Below are 23,953 nucleotides of genomic sequence, written 5' to 3' on the forward strand. Positions count from 1 at the left end.
ATAGATAGTATTTCAATATTGAGCACCATTCAGTGACTCGTACACCAACCAGTAATGTATTATATAAAGCTGCGAAAAGTCATCCTGGAATTGTGTGTGTCATTATGTGGAATTGGGTTCATCGCGTGATTTGTAATCATGAATAACAATTTACAAAAATATCTACAGTGCTTTTGTACTCAGTCTCGGGTAGATAATTCTTCTGACTCATGCACGTAACAAAGAAAAAATAAGGAACAGGTTCTCAATATCGTACACTGCAAAAAGTTACTCACATGAAATTTACATAAATAATGGAAGTAAATACTTAATACCGTCCATCAAGAAAACAGAGGTAGGATCCGAAGGAAACCCCACAGAATCAAATGAAATTAAGTAAAAAGTAGGCTTTTTTAATAAGTTATATTAAGTAGTGTCTTAAACCTTTGGTATGTTACAATTAGTGTACACCACTAAACGTGTCTTGTAAGTTTACATGGACTGGATGTATACGGAGTATCTGTAAGTACATAATAAAACATCAGCACAATGACAGTAACTATGTACAATGTTATATTTATCATTAGGGCGCGAGCTGTATATAATACACATCTTACAACGTACTTAATGACTGTTATTTAGATAAATCTTAAAGGTATTGAGTACTATAACATAATTTGTACATGAAGAAGTAGAACATTGAAACTAAAAAGATACGTTCAAGCTTACTGATTTAAACTATTTACAGTAATTACTAATACAGGAATGTTTTCAATAATTCGATTGGAGAACATTTGCAAATGAAACAGTGTAAACTCACATATCCTCCAGCCGAGGAAACACTAACTGCGAGCATGGTACAGTTTATGTTTGTGTATGTGTGTTTTTCTTTACCAGTCACATACTTCTTTCTTTGACGGTCGGCCATCATCATCTTGTGGTAAATACACAAAGTAGCAGTTCTAAGACATATTTTCAAAAAGACCGAAGATACTGACGTAATTACACTTTATATGTGGAGATAAATTGTGCGCAAACGTAGCCCTTAATAGACAGCTACGTGCAAAAAGTACCTCGACTGAGAATTGTTATATGGAATATCATAAAATTGCGAGATGTGATGGTAGCATAGAAAACTATGTATCTGTAATGCACGAATTGCTACAAATATCAGTCGAAATGAACGTGGAAGACATTTGTTTTTTGCTCCAAGCTCTTGCCGAAGCAACAAAGTGCACTTGGAATTTGAATTGCGTTGTCTTACTGTGCCTCCCTGGCTTGTAAGTTCATTACAGAGACTTTATTGCTCAAAAATCTATATAGCTTAGGTTAACAGAAAAACAATGTTTACTAATTTGCACTTATTATGAAAAACGTTGCGCTACAGTTCCCAGATGCATGTCACAACTTGAGATGATTGTACTTGTGAACTACTCAAACTGAAGACGCACTGCATCCACTAATACAACACAGCCTACATTTAAAGGTTGCTGAATGACTTAATGGTTACAAGAGCTGGTATTGCAGCGTTTAGCAGGCATTTTAGTACTTTAGTTTAAGTAGTCCCATCACATACAAATTACGAGTGTGATTAATGGTTACCGTACAACATTGGAAAGGATGTTAAATGCACCGCAAAGTACGCCGACAGGTAGTTTAATACATATCCATGACAGTTCAGAGTGCTACGGCGTGATTAGGTCTAAATCAAGCGGGCAGACTGCGGCAGCAGCGTGTTTGTCATGGGTCAGAGAGTAAATAGTACATAAATTACACAGTAGAAAGTAGTAAAATTATTCCAGCTGAAGACTCTGGTTTCACTTTGACAGAGCAAGTTTGGAGATTTCCTGGATACACTGCACTCGTCGCTCTGGGCAGCGCTCACTGTCTTCTTATCTGCAAAGGCGCTGGCCTTCGTCACAGTCCCGAAGGCAGCGAGCGTGTCCCGGTGGAAGACGACTGCACGCCACACACCGTCCAGTGTCAGAAACACCACGCAGCGCAATGTCCTCTATATCAATAGTAGCCTCATATTCGCGAAAAGACATCGCACTGTTTGCACCGACTGAGTCACTACTGCTTCTCCGTAACGTGAGCTAGCAGTTGTAGCATTTCACGTGCTACGAGCTCGAGACGTTCGCGTCACTGTGAGAAGGTAATGTTTTCTTTTCTTTTTCTTTGAATAAGTTAGTGTACTGAACGTAATACTTACAACGGGACAGGGGCGGGACTATATACAGAGGATCGGCGATGAATGAAACACGGCTTTCGGCTTCTCCATAAAGATGCGGTCTTCCCCATGAGAGAGTTAGGAAGACAGAGGGAATGAGAGAGAGAGGGGAGGGCGGGGGGGGGGGGGGGAGATGCAATATTAAAGGGACTAGTGGTTGGTAATTTACCTCGTATGTTCGAGTGCTTCCATTCAACGATACGGCGTAATGGATAGCCGAAATATGTAATGACCAATTGGATACAAGAATCGACTCGTGGAAGATGTACAGGAGAAGTTTGTGTTATTAGTGTGTTACCAGTAGCAGGTAGACACCCCTGTTAGAAAGCTACGGTACAACAAGTGAGAAGATAACAAGGCAGAGTATCAGGAGGTTATCAGTTCACTGCTGAATTTCCTCGCTCGAGCGAATGAAGACGATTGTATTGTTAAATGCATGTCGTGGACGAGTATTAAAAAGGTAAATACAGAGAATGTCTGTAAGTCAATCTATTGATCGATAGCATTTGGTACGTAGCTCACAGCCAGTACAAAGCAGAGATGTGGTACGTGGATGCAGCGCAGAGCGCTTTATTTGAAGGAATTTTCGAGAGGAGGGAAACGAACTTGGTGCGGAGCCGTAAGTGTGCGAGTGATGTATGGGGTCCGGGACGCGGGAGGGCGGTGCTCAGTCGTGCGTGCTGTCGTTCTTGGGGCAGGCGCAGGTGCAGCTCTCGACGATGAACATGCTGAAGTCCATCCACTGGCAGTGGCGGTCGCTGGGCGGGCGGCCGAGGCAGCGCCAGCTGAGCAGCTTCTTCTCAATTTTGGCGTCGGGGCGGCAGTGCATGCCGGGAGGGATGGAGCAGGAGGCGGCGCCGGCGGCGCAGTGGCCGAGGCGCAGGAAGCGCGGCCAGTAGCGCACGCCCAGGTCGCGCCACTCGTGCTCCACGGGGCAGGCGGTGAACGCCCACAGGAAGTGCTGCAGCTTCTTGCGGAACTTGGCCGGGTAGTTGGTGCGCACGCGCGTGCCGTTGGGCAGCTTGAAGTAGCGCAGGTTGAGCTTGTGCAGCGCCTCGGGCATCTCGCCCACGGGCACCAGGCGGCCGTGCTTGTTGCGCCGGAAGGGGAACTCGCCGGGCGCCGCCGCCTCGCCGTGGTGCCTGCCGTGCGCACGACCCTTGGTCTTGCCGCCCGGGTGCGCCCTGCCTCCACCCCCGTGGTGGCCACGGCCGTCCGGCGCCTGCAACAGCACGTCACACTTCATGTCGCCGTACCACACGTGCGCTATGCGGGCTACACTACAATATTTAGTACCACGCAATAAATTCGTGAAGCTTTCAAGCATATGAAAAATGAGAAATCATTGGGATGGAATATACACTACTGACCATTAAATTTGCTACACCAATAACAAATGCAGATGATAAACGGGTATTCATTGGACAAAGATATTATACTACAAATGAGACGTCAACAATTTGGGTTCATAGATCCTGAGAAATCAGTACTTAGAAAAACCACCTCTGGCCGTAACAACGACCTTGATACGCCTGGGCATTCAGTCAAACAGAGCTTGGATGGCGTGTACAGGTACAGCTGTCCATGCAGCTTCAACACGACACCACAGTTCATCAAGAGTCGTATTGTGACGAGCCAGTTGCTCGGCCACCATTGACCAGATGTTTTCAGTTGGTGAGAGATCTGGAGAATGTGCTGACCAGGGCAGCAGTCGAACATTTTCTGTATCCACAAAGGCCCGTACAGGACGTGAAACATGCAGTCGTGCATTATCCTGCTGAAATGTAGGGCTTCGCAGGAATCGAATGACGCGTAGAGCAACGGCTCGTAACACATCTGAAATGTAACGTCCACTGTTCAAAGTGCCGTCAATGCGAGCAAGAGGTGACCGAGACTTGTAACCAATGGCACCCCATACCATCACGACGGGTGATACGCCAGTATGGCGATGACGAATACACGCTTCCAATGTGCGTTCACCGCGATGTCGCCAATCACGGATGCAACAGAACCTGGATTCATCCGAAAAAATGACGTTTTGCCGTTCGTGCACCCAGGTTCGTCGCTCCTGGCTGTGATGAAGCGTCAAGGGCAACCGCAGCCACGGTCTCCGAGCTGATAGTCCATGTTGCTGCAAACATCATCGAACTGTTAGTGCAGATGGTTGTTGTCTTGCAAACGTCCCTATCTGTTGACTTAGGGATCGAGACGTGGGTGCACGATCCGTTACAGCCATGCGGATAAGATGACTCTCATTCGACTGCTGGTGACACGAGGCCGTTGGGATCCAGCACGGCGTTCCGTGTTACCCTCCTGAACCCACCGATTCCATATTCTGCTAACACTCATTGGATCTCGACCAACGCGAGTAGCAATGTCGCGATACGATAAACCGCAATCGTGATAGGCTACAATCCGACCATTGTCAAAATCGGAAACGTGATGGTACGCATTTCTCCTCCTTACACGAGGCATCACAACGACGTTTCACCAGGCAACGCAGGTCAACTGCTGTTTGTGTATGAGAAATCCGTTGCAAACTTTCCTCATGTCAGTGCGTTGTTGGTGTCGCCACCGACGCCAACCTTGTGTGAATGCTCCGAAAAGCTAATCATTTGCATATCACAGCATCTTCTTCCTGTCGATTAAATTTCGCGTGTGCAGCACGTCATCTTGGTGGTGTAGCAATTTAAATGGCCAGTAGTGTACATAGAGTAAATAAAGGCAACTCTTATGGTTGTGAATATCTTGGCCCAATATGCTGGGTGATTTTTTTCATCTTGTACAATCTCTAGGGATTAATCCTTTGGCCTGCCATTGTGGCTGAGCGGTTCAGTCCGGAACCGTGTTGCTGCTACGGTGGCAGGTTCGAATCCTGCCTCGGGCAGGGATTTGTGTGATCTCCTTAGGTTAGTTAGGTTTAAGTAGTTCTAAGTCTAGGGGACTGATGACCTCAGATGTTAAGTCCCATAGTTCTTAGATCCATTTGAACCATTTGATTGATCGTTAAGAGGATGCGGTACAAAAAAAGTATAATGAATTTATATCCGGAAATGCATAGTTTCCATGCTAAAGATGAGTTATTCAGTCATACTTTGTTACAAAGAGTGCGCTCTAATAGGCGCTGTACCATGCTGCCACTGCTACAGTATGTGTTGAAAATGCTTTCCATGCGCCTCAACGCACGTGAGTACGCTCCGTGGCATGTTCTGTCCCGCACGTTATCGGTCAGGCTGAATCCGAATAGCATCGAAGCCAGTATGAATATGCTGATCCAGTGTCTCCTCATCTGGAGTGGGCTCTGCATAAACGATACATTTGAGATGGCCCCATAACCAGAAATCGCAAGGGTTGAGGTCCGGTGAACGACCAGGCCTTGAAACTGGACCCCCTCGACCGATCCACTGAACGGGGAAGACAATATCGAGATGTGTCCGGACGTTAACTGCGAAGTGGCCTGGAGTGCCAGAATGTAGCAGCCACATAGCCCCTCGAATAATCAATGTCACTTCTTCCAGTAAGGGAGACAAAGTCACCCGCAAGAAGCCCCGATAGTTCCGGCCTGTTAGGCGACGTGGAAGGAGGACTGGTCCCAAAATACGGTCGCCAATTATCCCGACCCTCAAATTCCGGCTGCACCGATGCTGATGATTCGGTGTTACCATACCTTGAAGGTTCTGCATACTGTCGCACAGATGACTATTATGAAACTTCAAGATACCACTCCGCGTAAAGGTGGCCTCATCTCTGAGTAGGATAGATGACAGAAATCCCGGCATCATGGTTGGTGAAGAAACCAGAGCCAACTGCTCCCGATGTGGAAAGTCTACCGTTAGTGAGCCCTGCTCATGCTGTAAGGTGGTAGTAACAATTGTCGTGGAGATTGTTCCACACGGTAGTCTGTCTTACCCTGTACTCGCGGGCCAACAGTCTGGTACTGGCACGGCGGTCCTCTTCCACAGTGTTAACCGCATTTTCCTCCAAGCCTGAGGTCCCAACATTTCGGGTACGTCCTTTATGATTTTCTGCTTTCTGATACGACCTTGTCTCACACAAACGGAGAAACACTGTTGCAAATATTGAATGCTGTGGTTCTAGTCGGCGGGCAAGGTCTCCTGATACAACCTTGCTGTCCGCCACGCGTTGCCATTTGCGTTTCCGCAAGTAAACACCATGTCGGCAACTCTCGATTTGAATACGGAACCATTGTGTGCAACGCTGTGTCACATCCACTGCAAGGCGAATCAGCAACAGAAGTGGCTGGCACACGACATTACCAGTTACTTTGGAAGGAGAGGGCGCTAGGGCATGACGTATGAGGAACAGTACTACCCTCTAGAAGAAAACCATGCATACTACAACTGTGGCTGCATGGTACAGCACGTATTAGACCGCAGTCTCTGTAACAAAGTATGACTGAATAACTCATCTGTAGCATGGAAACTATGCATTTCCGCACATGAGTTCATAGACCTTTTTTCTTCGAATAATCCCTAGAGTTTGTACACGGTGGAAAAATCATCCTTCATAGCGAAGAAACCCAGCATTGCCCAGGTACTGTTTTTTATATCTGGGCGTCCAAGCTCGTACCATGCAGCGTCCGGCCTTGTGCTTAACGTTTACTACGTCATGTCTCTTGAATGATGTGTTTTACAATGACATAATTTTTTAGGTACATTCAGCGCAACACAGGATACTCTCCGCAAAATTTATTACTAGTAGAGTTATAGCAAAGATGTAATAAATTTAAACGTGAGCCATAATGCGGAAGTTTTTCACTCTTGTCACTGCTTAAGACGCTATATCTCCTGAACTATTGAACTATATGTCATACGGTGATAAAATTTTGCAGTTAAATTTAATTTTATATGTGCAGACTTTCTATATAATGTGTCACGAATTCATTTGGTAGTAAAGAAGTAATCAATTATATCGTCATGCCTCATATGGTACTTTTATTGCATGAATGATGGAAAAGTAGTAAGCAATAAACATTTTGGCTTTCATTAGTTTCTAGGGGTTTCCAGCAGTATAGTCCTCCCTTATCAATCCTGCTTTGTAGGGCAGCCTACAAATGGTTCAAACAGCTCTGAGCACTATGCGACTTAACTTCTGAGGTCATCAGTCGCCTAGAACTTAGAACTAATTAAACCTAACTAACCTAAGGACATCACACACATCCATGCCCAAGGCAGGATTCGAACCTGCGACCGTAGCGGTCGCTCGGCTCTAGACTGTAGCGCCTAGAACCGCACGGCAGGGCAGCCTACACTTCAGAGGCAAAAACGGTTTTCAAATCCCTGGTGTGTAGGCTACCATGCATGATTGGTTTGTCATGGGAGTAGTATCAGCTGCCATTATCGATCTGTTTTGGAAGGGGCTACGTGTCTAGATAAGTACAATTCAGCAGAGAGGGAGAGATGAGATGGATAGTAACAGAGGGGAGGAGAGGATGAAGTAGACAGAGAAAGGGGAGATTGAGTAGATGGACAGAGAGAGCGTAAGGAGGATGATATGGACAAAGAAGGAAGGCAGATAAGATGGACAGAGAAAAGATACAGAAAGTGGGGAGGAGAAAGTAGACAGGGAGACAGGAAGAAGGGGTGATGTAGGAGGCAGGTGAAGGTGTATATGGGTACTGGGCAGGTTGAAAAGAAAGTAGGGGCAGGAAGAGATGAACAGAGAGACAGGTAATGGATATGGTTAGGTGGATGGGGAGGAAGACATGGTCAGAGAGAAGGAGCGACAATGACAGCGGGGAAGAGGGAGGTGGACAGATAGAGGGGGGGGGGGAGGGATGAGATGTTCAAAGATATTGAGGGTGGAGGAAGAGGTAGGCAAAGAGAGGGCGAAGGGGGACATGTGTGCAATGCATGTGTCAAATACATACGTGAGCGAAGCTGTGGGGAAAAGACTAGTTGTATAATAAGTGCTTCAAAGAGAACCAGGTACCCAGAGAATGGTAAAAGCTTGTTATTACTTCATCTATAAGAAGGACAATAAACAGGACCGCAGAAATTACTGTAGAGCTAGGACGACTATATGTGATAATCTTAAAAGAAAGAATTGATATGAAGGTTACAATAGTTGAAGAATAGCATGGTTTTATATCAGAGCGCTCATGTATTGATGAAATATTCACATTACAGAATCCTAAAAAAGAAGACAATTGCCAGAGTGATAGAGAACGATTTAGTCTTCGTGGATTTGCATGACGTTTGTAGTATGATACCATAAAACAATTTGTCGACAAGTATGAAGAATAGTAGCGTGTCTGCTACTTACATCAAAACACGACCGTCACTGAATTAGTGCATTTCAGAAAATTAACTAAGCATTAAAATGTTAACATACCGCAGGACGTTAATAATAAAACTTAAATTAAATTTGTAGTGCAAAAACTTTGGAAAAAAGATTCAACTTATTAGTAAGCAGCTTAACTGTAGTCGTTAACACATTCACTGTAATTACTTTTGCAGTCGAATTTCACATTATATATATATATATATATATATATATATATATATATATATATATATATATATATTCAGTCTAGTTAATGGAATGAGACGTAAGTCGTAGATATATCCTGAGTATATGGTGTTTAATGTTTCGTGATTTAACTTTGACACAAATAACGACAGCAAATAAACATGCATTCCACCAGTTATTCACTTAATTTTTATAATTTTAATTCAGTATTCTATATTTATACATGATCCAGGATGGACCATGTTTCTGCTCTGGACGAAGTGATGTTTTCAACACCTAAACGATAATCTCCCGCCGGCCGGAGTGGCCGAGCGGTTCTAGGCGCTACAGTCTGGAACCGCGCGGCCGCCACGGTCACAGGTTCGAATCCTGCCTCGGGCATGGATGTGTGTGATGTCGTTAGGTTAGTTAGGTTTAAGTAGTTCTAAGTTCTAGGGAACTGATGACCTCAGAAGTTAAGTCCCATAGCGCTCAGAGCCATTTGAACTATCTTTGATAATCTCCCGTTTGGTCCTTTTTATTAGCTCGTTATTCCAAAGGATCCAGTTCAGCTGACATACGAGCCTCTTGACTTTCCCTACTTTATCATTTATGTCATCTTCAACTTTTGCGTTTGATGATATGATAACCCCAGATAGAAGTCTTACATCCCTGAGCTTACTGTCTCCAAACTCCAGATCCCCTATTGGTATTTTCGCCAACCTTCAGATAATCGGTTTTGATCAAGGTAAAGTCAAGAAGGGATCGGATGTGAAGGTTATACCTTGTCAAAGATAGTCGGTTGCAAAGTACACTTCCATGTACCGGTTTTTACTTCAGTTAAAACTTCCGGCCTCCAACCGTGGTCAATGTATACAGCTATTCACTGACTTTGGATCCCTATCGGCGGGGTACATCTCCAGAGATAAATCGGCAACTGCATCCAAACCTTGAGAGGACCCTAATTTATAGAGCTGCATAGCGGGCACCACAATTCTTCGCGTGATGCCAGACATGTGATTATCTCGGGCCGATGGCTTCGTTCTCGATTAAAGGTAATCAAACGGTACATTGTGGACACAAAGTCAGCATTCAAACTGTATTTTATTTTATCCGTTCTCTTCTGTTGAAATTATCATTGTGTTTTCCTCCCTTTTAGTAACAAGGCTACTGATCCTACTTGGGAAATCTTTCTCAACAGTTGGGCTGAAGAGATTTTTAAACCCATGAGGAAAATAATGAACGCCTCAAGACTGCAAAGGATGTTAAGTCATACTCTAGCAACAGCTGGCGTTTACACATGTGCTTGTAGTTGTGACCAAGTGTACATTGGAACCCTTAGATCACATTATTTGGAATTAGGACCAAAAAAAGAATTGGTAGCATTCGATTATCTACACTTAAGTGGTACTGTCGTTTTGGATAAACCGCTAAATTGCCCGTAGTGGAATTTGCTTTTCGAAACACAGGCCATGAAATATGATAAATAAATATAATAACAATTTCCAATACAACGCTATATCATTCCACCTTGTATAGAGCGATAACAGAAATTGACAAACACATTGACAATTTCAACAGAAACGGAGGAGTTAAGTAAAATGAAATATGGATGCTGACCTTCCACCAACAGAGTAACGATCGATTACCTTTAACTGAAATAAGTGCTGGCAATGAAAGCTGACAGTGCATTATTAAAGTTGATACTGTTTTATTATTATTGAGTCTAATTAAATCAGGTGATGGTGAGGAAATTAGATTAGGAAATGAGACACTTAAAGTAGTAGATGGGTTTTGCTATTTAGGGAGCAAAATAACTGATGATGGTCGAAGTAGATAGGATATAAGATGCAGGCTGGCAATGGCAAGAAAAGCGTTTCTGAAGAAGAGAAATTTATTAGCACCGAGTATAGATTTAAGTGTCAGGAAGTCTTTTCTAAAGATATTTGTATGGAGTGTAGCCATGTATGGATATGAAAGATAAATAGTTTCGACAAGAAGAGAATAGAAGCTTTAGAAATAAGCTACAGTAGTATGCTGAAGAATAGGCGGGTAGATAGTGTAACTAATGAGGAGGCATCGAATAGAATTTCGGGGAAGAGGAATTTGTTACACAACTTGACTAGAAGAAGGAATCGGGTGGTTGGACATGCTCTGAGGCATCAAGGGGTCATCAAGTTCATGTTGGAGAGCGGGGAGGGTGAAAGTCGTAGATGGAGACCAAGAGAGGAATACACTAAGCAGCTTCAGAAAGCTGTAGGGTGCAGTAGTTGCTTGGAGATGAAGAAGCTTGCACAGGATAGAGTAGCATGGAGAGCTGCATCAAACCACTGTCTGGACTGAAGGCCGCAACAACAACAACAACAACAGTCCTTATGTATAGTCTTCAGTATAATTTAGACCCAAAATTTTCGCTCTCTTTCCTTGATTTCTTCTATGAAACTCTTTCTATTTAAAACGAGTGTTTCAGCCCCCAAAACATACTATGGTTTGATGACAGTGTAGCAGTGTACCAGTTTTATGTATTTTGAGATGCATTCTCTGTTATAGATGTCTTTTTGAGTCTGAAGATCGTTTTCATTTTGTGACAGCGAACCTCGTAACCAATCTTTTATAGGCCAGGTTCCTACACAGTTTCATATAAATATTGTAACTCAGAAAGTGTCTCAACTTTTCTGTGTATATGTTTTAGAATTTGTGGCACCAGGTTATTCCTACACATGCATTTTGCTTTTCCTGATAATATTTTAATATTTGAAGCCCTACTCTTTCTGCCGTTTCTTTAGTTTTTCCGCTATCTGAATGTTTTGTCACATTCTTCTCGATAAACAAAGGTGAAGCACACAAAGGGAGCGAGGAAACGAAATGAAACTTCACAGGTTGAGATGCTATCTGATACTATTTTGCCATTACAAAAATTAATCAAATTTACAAAGAACTTAGCTGTTATGCGCCCACCTATCTGTATGACATAGCATCCCTCTGACCTGGAAGCATGCACTGAATCGGTTGGGAAAGGTATCACAAAGCAATTGTATCTTGTCCTCAGGGAAGCTGGCCCATAACTTTTGTATCTGACACTTCATATCCTGGATACTGCCACTAAGACGGATTTGACATAAGAGCTGATCCTACCTTGCATCAGGGACCGATTTGGAGATTTTGCTGGACAACATCAATCAGACAGTGTATAGAGACATGTGCCATGCGTGGACGAGCCTTTTCTTGTTGAAAAATGGCGTGATGAGACTATCGCATGAGCAGTAACACATGAGGACACAGGATGTCCGAGATGTACCGCTGTGCTCTTAGAATTACCTAAAGCACTATCAGCTGTCACCTGGAAGCTACCCAAGGCATGACGCCAGGAGTAATATGACTGTGCTTCTCCAAAACGTGGGAAAATGGAACGTGCCCAGAGGTCACCTCCCATATTTGCCGACATTGGTCCAACACGCTGTGATGTTATTCACCATCCGTCCATGCTTCAACGCCACGGCACTGCTGCAAACGCACTCGTCAAGACTGTGATTAACTGTACTCGATGCATGGGATCGTGATTCCGTGGTCTGGTGCGGGATGGTGTAGAGTGCTGGAGAGACTCCATTACTTGTTCTCTGGCGCCAGATGCGGATGCAAAGAGGTGTGATGGTGCACAATACGGGGAACCTTCCTTGGGGTGGTCAGACGTGGTCGACTGGAACCCTGACGACATGTATGACAGCCGTCACTTTCCCATGTATGAGATTTTCACTGTGCAGCGGAGTGAGGGCTGATATGAAACTTCCTGGCAGTTAAAACTGTGTGCCGGACCGAGACTCGAACTCGGGTTACACAGGTCCAGAGTTCGAGTCCCGGTCCGGCACACAGTTTTAATCTGCCAGGAAGTTTCATATCAGCGCACACTCCGCTGCAGAGTGAAAATCTTATTCTAGAAATATCCCCCAGGCTGTGGTTAAGCCATGTCTGCGCAATATCCTTTCTTTCAGGAGTGCTAGTTCTGCAAGGTTCGCAGGAGAGCTTCTGTTAAGTTTGGAAGGTAGGAGACGAGGTACTGGCAGAAGTAAAGCTGTGAGGATGGGGCGAGTTTCGTGTTTAGGTAGCACAGATGGTAGAGCACTTCCCCGCGAAGGGCAAAGGTCGCGAGTTCGAATCTCGGTCCGGCACACAGTTTTAATCTGGAAGGAAGTTTTACTTTCCCATGTAATCCTACAATCGGTCACTGTAACTTCTGAATGCCCCACGAATCTCGATACTGAACAATTCGAGAGGTCGACTAAATAGAAAACCACAACGAGTCTCCTTTCAAACTCTGTCAGGTGCTGATAACGCTGGCTTGCACGAGTACGTGGCATCAAAGTGTACTTCACATTGGCCGCTCAATATCGACGCTGTTCACGCTCTTTGTGTATATCCCATCGGGTCCAGTACCGAAACTGAAGACGAACAGCTCTAATCCCAACTGTCTGCTGTTCTAGCTGCGACAGAGAATTGTGACTCTAAAGTATTTACACTACTGGCCATTACAATTAATACACCACGAAGATGACGTGCCACAGACGCGAAATTTAACCGACAGGAAGAAGATGCTGTGATATGCAAATGATTAGCTTTTCAGAGCATTCACACAAGGCTGGCGTCGGTGGCGACACCTACAACGTGCTGACATGAGGAAAGTTCCCAACCGATTTCTCATACACAAACAGCAGTTGATCGGCGTTGCCTGATGAAACGTTGTTGTGATGCCTCGCGTTAGGAGGAGTTATGCGTACCATCACGTTTCCGACTTTGATGAAGGTCGGATTGTAGCCTATCGCGGTTGCGGTTTATCGTATCGCGACATTGCTGCTCGCGTTGGTCGAGATCCAATGAGTGTTAGCAGAATATGGAATCGGTGGGTTCAGGAGGGTAACACGGAACGCCGTGCTGGATCCCAACGGCCTCGTATCACCAGCAGTCGAATGAGAGGCACCTTATCCGCATGGCTGTAACGGATCGTGCACCCACGTCTCGATCCCTAAGTCAACAGATAGGGACGTTTGCAAGACAATCTGCACTAACAGTTCGATGATGTTTGCAGCAGCATGGACTATCAGCTCGGAGACCATGGCTGCGGTTACCGTTGACGCTGCGTCACAGACAGGAGCGCCTGCGATGGTGTACTCGACGACGAATATGGGTGTACGATTGGCAAAACGTCATTTTTTCGGATGAATCCAGGTTATGTTTACAGCATCATGATGGTCGCATCCGTGTTTGACGACATCGCGTTGAACGCACATTGGAAGCGTGTATTCGTCATCGCCATACTGGCGTATCACCCGGCGTAATGGTATCGGGTGGCGAGGGTTACACGTCTCGGTCGTCTCTTGTTCGCATCGACGGCACTTTGAACAGTGGACGTTACATTTCAGATGTGTTACGAACCGTGGCTCTACCCTTCATTCGATCCATGCGAAACCCTACGTTTCAGCAGAATAATGCACGACCGCATGTTGCAGGTCCTGTACGGGCCTTTGTGGATACAGAAAACGTTCGACTGCTGCCATGGCCAGCATATTCTGCAGATCTTGCACCAATTGAAAACGTTTGGTCAATGGTGGCCGAGCAACTGGCTCGTCGCAATGCGCCAGTCACTACTCTTGATGAACTGTGGTATCGTGTTGAAGCTGCATGGGCAGCTGTACCTGTACACGCCATCCAAGGTTTGTTTCACTCAATGCCCAGGCGTATCAAAGTCGTTATTACAGCCAGAGGTGATTGTTCTGGGTACTGATTTCTCAGGAACTATGGACCCAAAATGCATGAAAATGTAATCACATGTCAGTTCTAGTATAATATATTTGTTCAGTGAATACCCGTTTATCATCTGCATTTCTTCTTGGTGTAGCAGTTTTATTGGCCAGTAGTGTACATACCTGCCGACGGCGTGTGTGAATACGAAGTTACACAGACATCCAACCATATCTCATCGGTGCTTCACTTTTTTGTCAGACCCTGTAGAGTCGTCAAGTCATCCGCAAAAGTCAACCAGTCTGCCCCAATGTTGGTTCCCCCTAATATGACTGGTCCGTTTACTATTGCAGTGTTCAAAAAAGCCATAAGAGAAAATTTCGTCGTGTCCTGAGGTCGTATTACTGTAACTAGTCACTGCTTAAGGCAGGTAGAGGTTTGGAGTGGGGTATCAGGTGGAGCTGAAGTCATAGTGCGTTTGCGGTACTCACGACGGGCGTGATGCTCATGCAGGAGGGGTCGAAGTGCACGCCGAGGCGGGCCCGCAGCGCCGTCTCGTTGAGGTCCTGCGGCCTGGGGTCCAGGCTGGCGTCCCGCGGCTCCTCGGGCAGCGGGTACTCGTCGCCCGGCGGCGACGGCTTCAGCCCCGCGTCCTCCGGCGACAGCCCGCGCCGCGACACGCGGCCCGCCGCCGCCCCCGCGCCCGCGCCCGCGCCGGCCGTCCGGTTGTGGTCGTAGCCGTAGGCCTCCGCCTCCAGTCGCCGGTCGTGCGGGTGCGCCCGCGCGTGGGCGTGCAGGTGCGCATCCGCCGCCGCCGTCGCCAGCACCAGCCACAGGCACCACGTCCACAGCAGCTCCATCTGCACACATACCGAGCAAGAGGTTTGTAACCAGCTCCTTACAAACTCCGCCTGTACATCCTTCAAATAGAAAACAATAAAGCAAGCGGTGAAATGCTTGTGAAGAGACAGTATTTTGCCCCCATACGCGAAATACACTACCGTTTGTTGAAACTGCAACACGAAGAAGGAAACGCGTGAATTCAATTAATTTAATACCACAGGTCAGGTACATGACAAGCAACAAATGATTACCTGTTCAAATCTGTACATGTCCTTTGAGCCCTACTATTCAGTATGTCGTGTGGCCACCATATGCTGCAATTAGAGCTCCTATACGCCGTGGCACTGAATCAGTAAGGTTCTGAATACGTTCCTCAGGGATTTCCCTCCACGCAGTCTGTATCCGAGCCCACAAATCCGTGACACCAGCTAGTGGAGGACCCTGGTGCACCAGGTGCCAACCGACCATATCCCAGACGTGTTCGATGGGCGACATATCTGATGAACGTGCAGGCCACGGAAGCAATGGTACCTGTCGCTCTTCGAAGGAGGCCTGTACATTCCTCGCAGTATGTGGCTGGGCATTGGCCTGTGGAGATACCTGAAGCAGGGGGAGTACCTTACGCTCCACAACCTCCGTTAGGTACCGGTTGCTGTTCAAAGTGCCAGCTATACGTACGAGGCGAGATCGGTTGTTGTAACTAATGGCACCCCAAACCAGCACACCTGCTGTTTGTACACTATGCTGCTCCACAATACAGCCCTCCAGGTTGCGCTCACCACAGTATCGCTGGACACGTATGCGACCATCACTGTAGGACACGTTGAAGCGGGACTCATCTGAAAAGATTGCATGTTGCCACTCAACACTCCAGTGACGGTGTCCACGTGCCCATTGCAGTCGGACGAGCTTGTGGTTACTGTACAATAGAAGCCGACGTAATGGCATGCGTGCAACCAGTCCAGCCTGCAGCAGATGGCGACAAATCGTCAATGCAGACAAGTTCACACATGTTGCAGTACTCCAGAGATGAGCCAACACTGTGGATGATACTGTACGGTCCGTAATGACCATGCAAACAAGATGACAGTCATGCCGTGCTGTGGCCATGTTCCGTGGTCCAGTTCCCGCTCGTCGCTGCGTACGACCTTCCTCTAGCCACAGCTTCAAAAAATGGTTCACATGGCTCTGACCACTATGGGACTTAACGTCTTAGGTCATCAGTCAGACCCTGCAGTTTCCACACATGCATCACTGACGTAGCAGCATGCCCTGTGCGAGCCGAAATGTCACGGTATGACAACCCTGTTTCCTGGAGAGCGATCATTCTGCCCCATTCGAACTCGCTCACATGCTGATATGCTTCCTTTGACGTCGACGATGCATACTGGCACTCGCTGTACTGTTTCCACCTTGTGTGACAGCTCTGCACCGACCCTGTCGGACCGTATACGCCGTGGCCACAGATCTGTGACACCAGTTGCTGGAGGACCGTGACGTAGCAGACTCCGACCAACCATATCCCAGACATGTTCGATGGGCGACATGCCTAGCGAACGTGGAGGCCAGGGAAGCAATGGTACCCGTCGCTCTTCGAAGAAGGCCTGTACATTCTTCGCTATATGTGGCCGGGCACTGTCCTGTTGAAACGTGGCCTGTGGAGATGCCTGAAGAAGGGGGAGTACCTCAGGATCCACAACCTCCATTAGGTACCGGTTGTTGTTCAAAGTGCCCACAGTACGTACGGTGCGAGATCGGTTGTTGAAACCAATGGCGTCCCAAACCGTCACACCTGCTGTTCGTCCGCTATTCCGCTCCACTACGCAGCCCTCCAGGTTGTGCTCACCACGGTACCGCCGAAGACGTACGCGGACATCACTGTAAGACACCAAAGCAAGTTGCTGCATATGGGCTGCAGCAGCAGGCGCCTGGTTCGTGCACCCATGCCGATAACTGTTCGTCGGCGACGAAGGCTGGAATTTGCACGTCAATACTGCCTCCGAATGTTTACTGAATGGCGTCAGATGGCCTCCCCAGATGATTCACGTTTTATGCTCTATCAGACAGACGGCCATTGATATGTACGGCGTCAGACGTCTGAAAGCAAACATGTTGCAACGATCGTCGGAAGCTTCCAGGCCGGAGGAGGAAGCTTTGTGGTCTGGAGAATGTTTTCGTGGCATTCCCTCAGTGATAACGTCATTCTGGAAGGCACAATGGATCAACACAATACATCGGGCCATGTCCATCTAGCCGCGCAGGATACTCGTGCGGTCTTAGGCGCATTGTCATGGTTCGCGCGGCTTCCCCCGTCGGAGGTTCGAGTCCTCCCTCGGGCTTGCGTGCGTATGTTGTTAAGTTAGGTTAGGTAGTGCGTAAGCCTAGGGACCGATGACCTCCGCAATTTGGTCCCACAGGAACTTACCACAAATTCCCAAAAAATGTCCATCTACCAGCAGGATAACGCAACGTGTCACACAGTTCGCAGTGTACGTGCGTGGTTCGAAGAGCACCAGGATGAGTTTACTTTACTCCCCTGACGACCAAACTCCCCGGATCTAAACCCAACAGAGAATCTGTGGGGCGACCTCGATCGGGCTGTTCGCATCATGGATTCTCAACCAAGAAACCTAGCGCAGCTGGCCACTGCACTACAGCCGTCATGCTACCTTCCAGAACCTCCATGGTCGCTACTTGCAGCGGCCCGCATCACAAAAGTCTTTATTTACTCTTTGGACGGTGGGTCGCGTTAATGTGACTTGACAGTGTACCTCGTAGACACTGCCGTGTTCAGGGCTTTTGCTGAATCGCTAGTGGAACCAATCAAATTCCGTATCCTGTGGCAGATTCTTCGTCGGTGTAATAGACAGGTCCCCAATACTGCAGAAACATTGCCCGAGTTCGTGGGAAGGCACTACGACACCATTCGGTTGTCTGATGCTGAAAACAGTGCGGAGTATTTGTCTCCGTACAGTCCTGGCACAAATGGGTTCCTGACGGCCCACCTTCAAAACGGTGGCCATCTGATGTGGCGGTGTACTCGCGAGGAAAAAGTATCTTTGCGATACTGAAGATCCACGTTAGACAGTTCTGATGTCGGAAACTAGACCTTTTGTGTTATCTCCAATATGCTATGATACATGCGACTTGCATCGATTTTCATCCCTTGTTCAAAGTCGGTAAACTAGCGATTGCTGCCGTATTCACTACAGACTGGTCAGATGTCTTTTCTATACTCACGATATAGCCGCAGGTGGGCATAACATTGGCACCATATGCGGCACGAAACAGAATACTGACATTTGCTGGACGCATCAAGAAGATGAGCGACAATACATCGACCAAGATACGTAAAGCAGTATGTTTGAATGGTATCAAATATGTGAAATAAGTCAGGGGATGATTGGAAAACGATTGAAATAAAAAATCCTTGCACAGTAAGGCAAGACATGTCCGGCTATTGTGAAACAGTGGAAAATTATAGGTGGGCGTAATAGGATCAAAATTAAGGTAACAGGAGCAGGAGGAATCACGAGGTGCGGGAAAATGAAAAGGTATTGGAAAGAAGGAACAAATACGTACTGAAGAAGTCGCTTGTCATCGTAAAGGATCGAAATGAATTAAATAAATACATAAGCAAATCATTTAACCACTCACAAATGACCACTTCCTGCATTTGACGCCGATAGTGAGGAAGGACTATTTGCATCATTACTGTCTTTGAAGCAAATTGTGAATGGTTTTAACTTTTAAATAAAACGTTAAAATACGATGTCCACTGCAAATTTTAGATAGTATACTTGTGAAGAGAATCATTTAATCGGCAAAGTGGAGGTTGTTGAGCTATATATTGATCTCCTGGCTTACGCTGTCCAATGTGCACTTTCGGTTGAAGTCTGAGCGGTGTTTTATATTTTTAAGTACTGAGAATGTTTTTGTAAGTTAATGCACCAAATACTAGTGTGATAAAATTCAGAGCCGCATCTGGTCTGATACGAGACAGCAGCTTCAGCATTCTTCTAGTAGAACTAAGACTCCTACAGTTGTGTTCCAACACACTCCAATGTTAGGTCTATCGGGTAGCAAGCAACACTTTGAAAATCTGCTTCAGAGATAGATGATGCAAGTGATTTGATTTTTCTGTTTCCCTACGTGTAACGTAATCTAAAAATTCATTGGAGTCCATCTGAATTAATGGTTTAATTTTCAAAAAGGGTTACATATATTCAACGTATTTTATCAAAGAAAATTCTTCAGTAAATCTTCTGTCACATTTCTTTCACATAAAAATTGCCTTTAGTAACAGGTAATGATGAATGAATCTCGTTCATCACGCCTTGTCTGTTTCACAACTGATGCAGAATATGCAAGCGATGTCTTCTGTAAATATTTCGCCTTTAGTTTTACCAAGTAATAAATTTTTACTCTTTGACTTCTAATGTAAGACTGACAGCAGTGGATGCCGTATGCCTACTCATCCGAAATAGAAGTGTTGACAGGCATAAAACGAGAACAAATTGTGCTTAAACACGCTGCTTGGCAATAAATCAATGCGAACATAATATTCTGTCTCTCTTAATTTTCTTTTTTAAAAGCTGACGTCGATGGCCTTCGCAGTGGACAACTCTGAACAAGTTTCTACATCCGACTTGCTTCTCCAACAGAAGGCGGTACAGTGAGTGAAAAAACGTCCTTTAGCTCCAGGAAACGAGGTACATTAACATACGGAACAGAATCCACGAAACAACTACTTCTTTTTGCAGCACTCACTATTTATTATCAAAGATAATGTCTAATGATCATGCAGTTCAGACCATGAACTAAATCTTTTCAGTTGAACTAAATCTTTTCAGTTGACTGAACGTAGAAACAGCGACATTTCTACATCTACTATATGTGACAAGAGCATTTGATTCGACGTTAAGATATTAACTCATTGAGATGATACAATACTACCACAGAGTAGTTACACAGATGTTGTACGTTGGGTAAATAGACCACTACAATACACTTAAACTGACCCGCTGCCAACTAACGCATAGTATATTAAGAACTCACGTTACTCACAAACTGCCACAACGCTTGTATCGCCTGTGGGCACTCCCAAAATGTCAACAGCATTGTTTACACAGCTGCACGCATACGTTTCTTTTTCGACGAATACTCAATAGGCACCTTGGTTCGCTATATTACGCTACCTTAATCCCATGTCTAGGACTGTTTTGAACAGAGTGTGAATTACACCAACCAACATCCCCCCAATCTGGTTGGAGGACCTAACTATAAATGCGAGGCTTCAGCTGAATATGAGATACAGGAAGAGACTGATGGACTCCCTCCCTTGCCCTGTTGAGGAGGTGTTACACGACATTAGCGTGATGTTTATTCGGGGCGACTAATTTTTTATCCAGTTTGTTTACATAGAGAGGAATTTTCCCTCAAAGCTATGGAGATTCTTGGGAGATCCAGCAATGACAAAACTACGTATTTCACCTGGTGTACAAGATATGTGAGACAGCCAAAATAATCTCAGACTTCATGATCAGTGTAATAATTCGAATAAGAGAGAAGGCAGCTGCTTAAACCATCTGTTTAATAAGTAATGGATGTAAAATACTGAAACGAATTATAGAATAATAGAAAAAATAGTAGATGCCGACCTCGAGCGACCTCGAGGAAATCACTTTGGGTTCCAAAGAAATGTAGGAAGACGCAGAGCAATACTGACCCTGCGAATCTTAAAAGATACATTAAAGAAAGGCAGACCTACGTTGATAGCATTAGTAGATCTAGAGAAAGTTTTTGCACTGTTGACTGGACTGGAGTGTTCGAAATTCTCAACGTCGGAGGGTCAAATATAGGGAACGGAGAATTATTTACAGCTTGTACAGAAACCAGATTGCAGCTGTAACAGTCCAATGATACAAAAGGGAAGCAGTGGTTGACAAAATAATGAGATCAGGCTGTAATTTAAACACAATGTTATACACTCTGTACAATGAGAAAGTATTAAATGAAAACCAAAGAGAAATTTGGAAGGGGAATTAAAGATCAGGGAGAAGAAATAAAAACCTTGAGGTTTGTTGATATCATTATAATCGCGCAAGAGATGGCAAAGAACTCGGAACAGAAGCTGAAATAAATGGGTAGTGTCTTGCACAGAAATTAGAAGGTGGACACAGAAAATAAACAAATAAATAGAAATAAAACAAGGGTAATGGATTGAAGTCAAATTAAATCGACGGATGGTGAAGGGACTTGGAAATTATACATGACCATTAGGAGTTAAAAAATGAATGTCGTGTGACTAGAGCCTCCCGTCGTGTAGACCGTTCGCCGGGTGCAAGTCTTTCGATTTTACGCCTCTTCGGCGACTTGCACGTCGATGGAGATGAAACACCCAGTCCCTGAGGGGAGAAAATCTCCGACCCAGCTGTGAATCGAACCCGGGCCCTTAGGACTGACATTCTGTCGCACTGACTACTCAGCTAACGGGGGCGGACAACATTAGTATTTAAGTTTTGCTATTTAGGGAGGAAAATAAAAGATAGTGGCCGAAGTACAGACGATACAACATGCTAATAGAAAATCTATTCTGAAGGTAAGTGGCTTAGCATACAAGCGAAACGCAGTTTAGACAGTAAGAAAATAGAAATTTTTGAAATGTAAAGGAGACCGCTTATAAAACACTAATACGACCTATTCTTGAGTACTGCTCGAGCGTTTGGAATCCCTATCAGGTCGGATTGAGGGAGGACATAGAAGCAATTCAGAGGCGGGCTGCTAGATTTGTTACTGGTAGGTTTGATCATCACGGGAGTGTTACGGAAATGCTTCAGGAACTCGGGTGGGAGTCTCTGGAGAAAAGGAGGCGTTCTTTTCGTGAATCGCTACTGATGAAATTTAGAAAACCAGCATCTGAGGCTGACTGCAGTACAATTTTACTGCCGCCAACTTATATTTCGCGGAAAGACCACAAAGATAAGATAAGAGAGATTAGGGCTCGTACAGAGGCATATTGGCAGTCATTTTTCCCTCGTTCAGTTTGGGAGTGGAACAGGGATAGAAGATGGTAATTGTGGTACGAGGTACCCTCCGCCACACACCATATGGTGGATTGCGGAGGATGTATGTAGATGTAGATGTAGAACTGAAGATCAGATGGGTAGATCGGATAACTAATGACAAGGTACTGAACGGAATTGGGGGGGAAAAGAAATTTATGAAACAATTTGACTTAAAGGAGGGATATGTCAATAGGAGACATCCTGAGGCATCAAGCAGTCGTCAATTTCTAAATGTAGGGAAGTGTAGGAGTAACTGTCGAGGGAGCCTGAGTGATGAATACATTAAGCATGTGCGTATAGTTTTTGGGTCAAGTATTTATGAACAGATGAAGAGGTTTGCACAGGATATACTAGTGTGGAGAGAAGCATCATACCAATCTTCTAACTGAAGACCACAAAAACAACAAACAGGTATCTGAAGACAGCAGATCAGCACTCATCAAAACCAAACAAAGAATAGTAAAATAAAACGTGCGTAAACGTCTGAATATCCTGAATATCACAACGATGATGGCCAGAGCCGTACCAACCCTGAGGGTACCTCGCAATTTCGTTATACGTAACAAATATTTAGGTCATTCACACAAATCAATTTGTTATTAAGACGACATTCTATTATTTGCGGAGAGATTCACTTTTTTCTCAGCTCACCTTGCACGCCGTAAGTAACCTCAGACAACACTCTGTGATCGCGGGGGCGTCGCTTGTTTTGCCCGAGGCGGCGCGTGAGTTATGCCTGCGGCGCGCGGCGCGTGAGGCAACCGGGTGGCCAGCCGGCGCCGGCGGGCAGACTAAACAGCGGCGCGCAGGCGCCGCCGACCGCCTTATAGCCTCGTAAACGAGTCCGCTGCTGGTCGCGCGCACGTGGGGACAGTTATACGTGCGGGATCTGACTCGCGCCTCGCAACTCATTTACGCCGCTAACCGCGCTTTATGCGAGCTCTCTCCGCAGTGCGTCTAACTTTGTAGAACAAACAGCCGCCACAAATAACGGCCACAAAGGAATTTCAAAAGCCTTAGTGCTGGCCTTCGTCCCCGTGGAATGGCTGTTGTTTATTATCCTTCCGTCACGATGGAAGCCTCTACGGATCTGAACTATTTCGTATCTTCCACCCGTGCCTCTAAGAACTGTCTGCGTACGAGTCAACTCGTAAAAGATGCATTCCGAAAATTCCAGGTTCGCATTTCATCCTATTTCCAGAACACATCTTCTCCGTGTTCGCATTAAGTTCCTCTACGTTTGTTCAGAATTTGATCATTGCTATTAAGTTTAAAGTACTCTGACCTCAATATGTACAAAGTGTTCCACACTTTGAGACGTGATAATACAGACTGAAAAAAGAAAAATGTCCAATAATCATGGACTCTAAAATACATACCTTAAGAGCTCTGAGCATTTATCCATCTTCACTCAAGAGAAACATATCTCTCCTGCCACGCTCTATTTTCTATTATGTACGACCTACTGAAAGCAGTAAATGAATGAGAACATAGTACACTGTTACTGTAAAACAGAAGAGCTTCTACACTACTGGCCATATAAATTGCTACACCACCAAGGTTACGTGCTGCAGACGCGAAATTTAATCGACAGGAAGAAGATGCTGTGAAATGCAAATGATTAGCTTTT

At 45.4% G+C, this 23,953-nt stretch overlaps 1 protein-coding gene across 1 annotated transcript; it reads right to left on the reverse strand.

The window, feature by feature from the left end:
- Positions 1-383: 383 nt before the first annotated feature.
- Positions 384-23,235, reverse strand: LOC124606085 (noggin-like). Its single transcript, XM_047138050.1, has 4 exons — positions 22,975-23,235; positions 15,133-15,273; positions 14,905-15,081; positions 384-3,431 (listed from the first exon to the last, which is right to left on the reverse strand). Exons 1-4 carry the CDS (start codon positions 23,233-23,235, stop codon positions 2,877-2,879), a joined length of 1,134 nt encoding a protein of 377 aa, XP_046994006.1. The 3' UTR covers positions 384-2,876.
- Between the last annotated feature and the right edge of the window lie 718 nt (positions 23,236-23,953).

Source organism: Schistocerca americana, chromosome 3, assembly GCF_021461395.2.
Source record: "Schistocerca americana isolate TAMUIC-IGC-003095 chromosome 3, iqSchAmer2.1, whole genome shotgun sequence".
Taxonomy (NCBI): domain Eukaryota; kingdom Metazoa; phylum Arthropoda; class Insecta; order Orthoptera; family Acrididae; genus Schistocerca; species Schistocerca americana.

Excerpts from the sequence above, each read along its gene's own strand:
- LOC124606085 (XM_047138050.1), bottom strand. The coding sequence starts at position 23,235 with ATGAGTTGCGAGGCGCGAGTCAGATCCCGCACGTATAACTGTCCCCAC. Across the intron at positions 15,274-22,974 it reads GGTTACTTACGGCGTGCAAG|ATGGAGCTGCTGTGGACGTG; the intron begins GTGAGCTGAGAA and ends GTATGTGTGCAG. Across the intron at positions 15,082-15,132 it reads GCTACGACCACAACCGGACG|GGGCTGTCGCCGGAGGACGC; the intron begins GCCGGCGCGGGC and ends GTGTCGCGGCGC.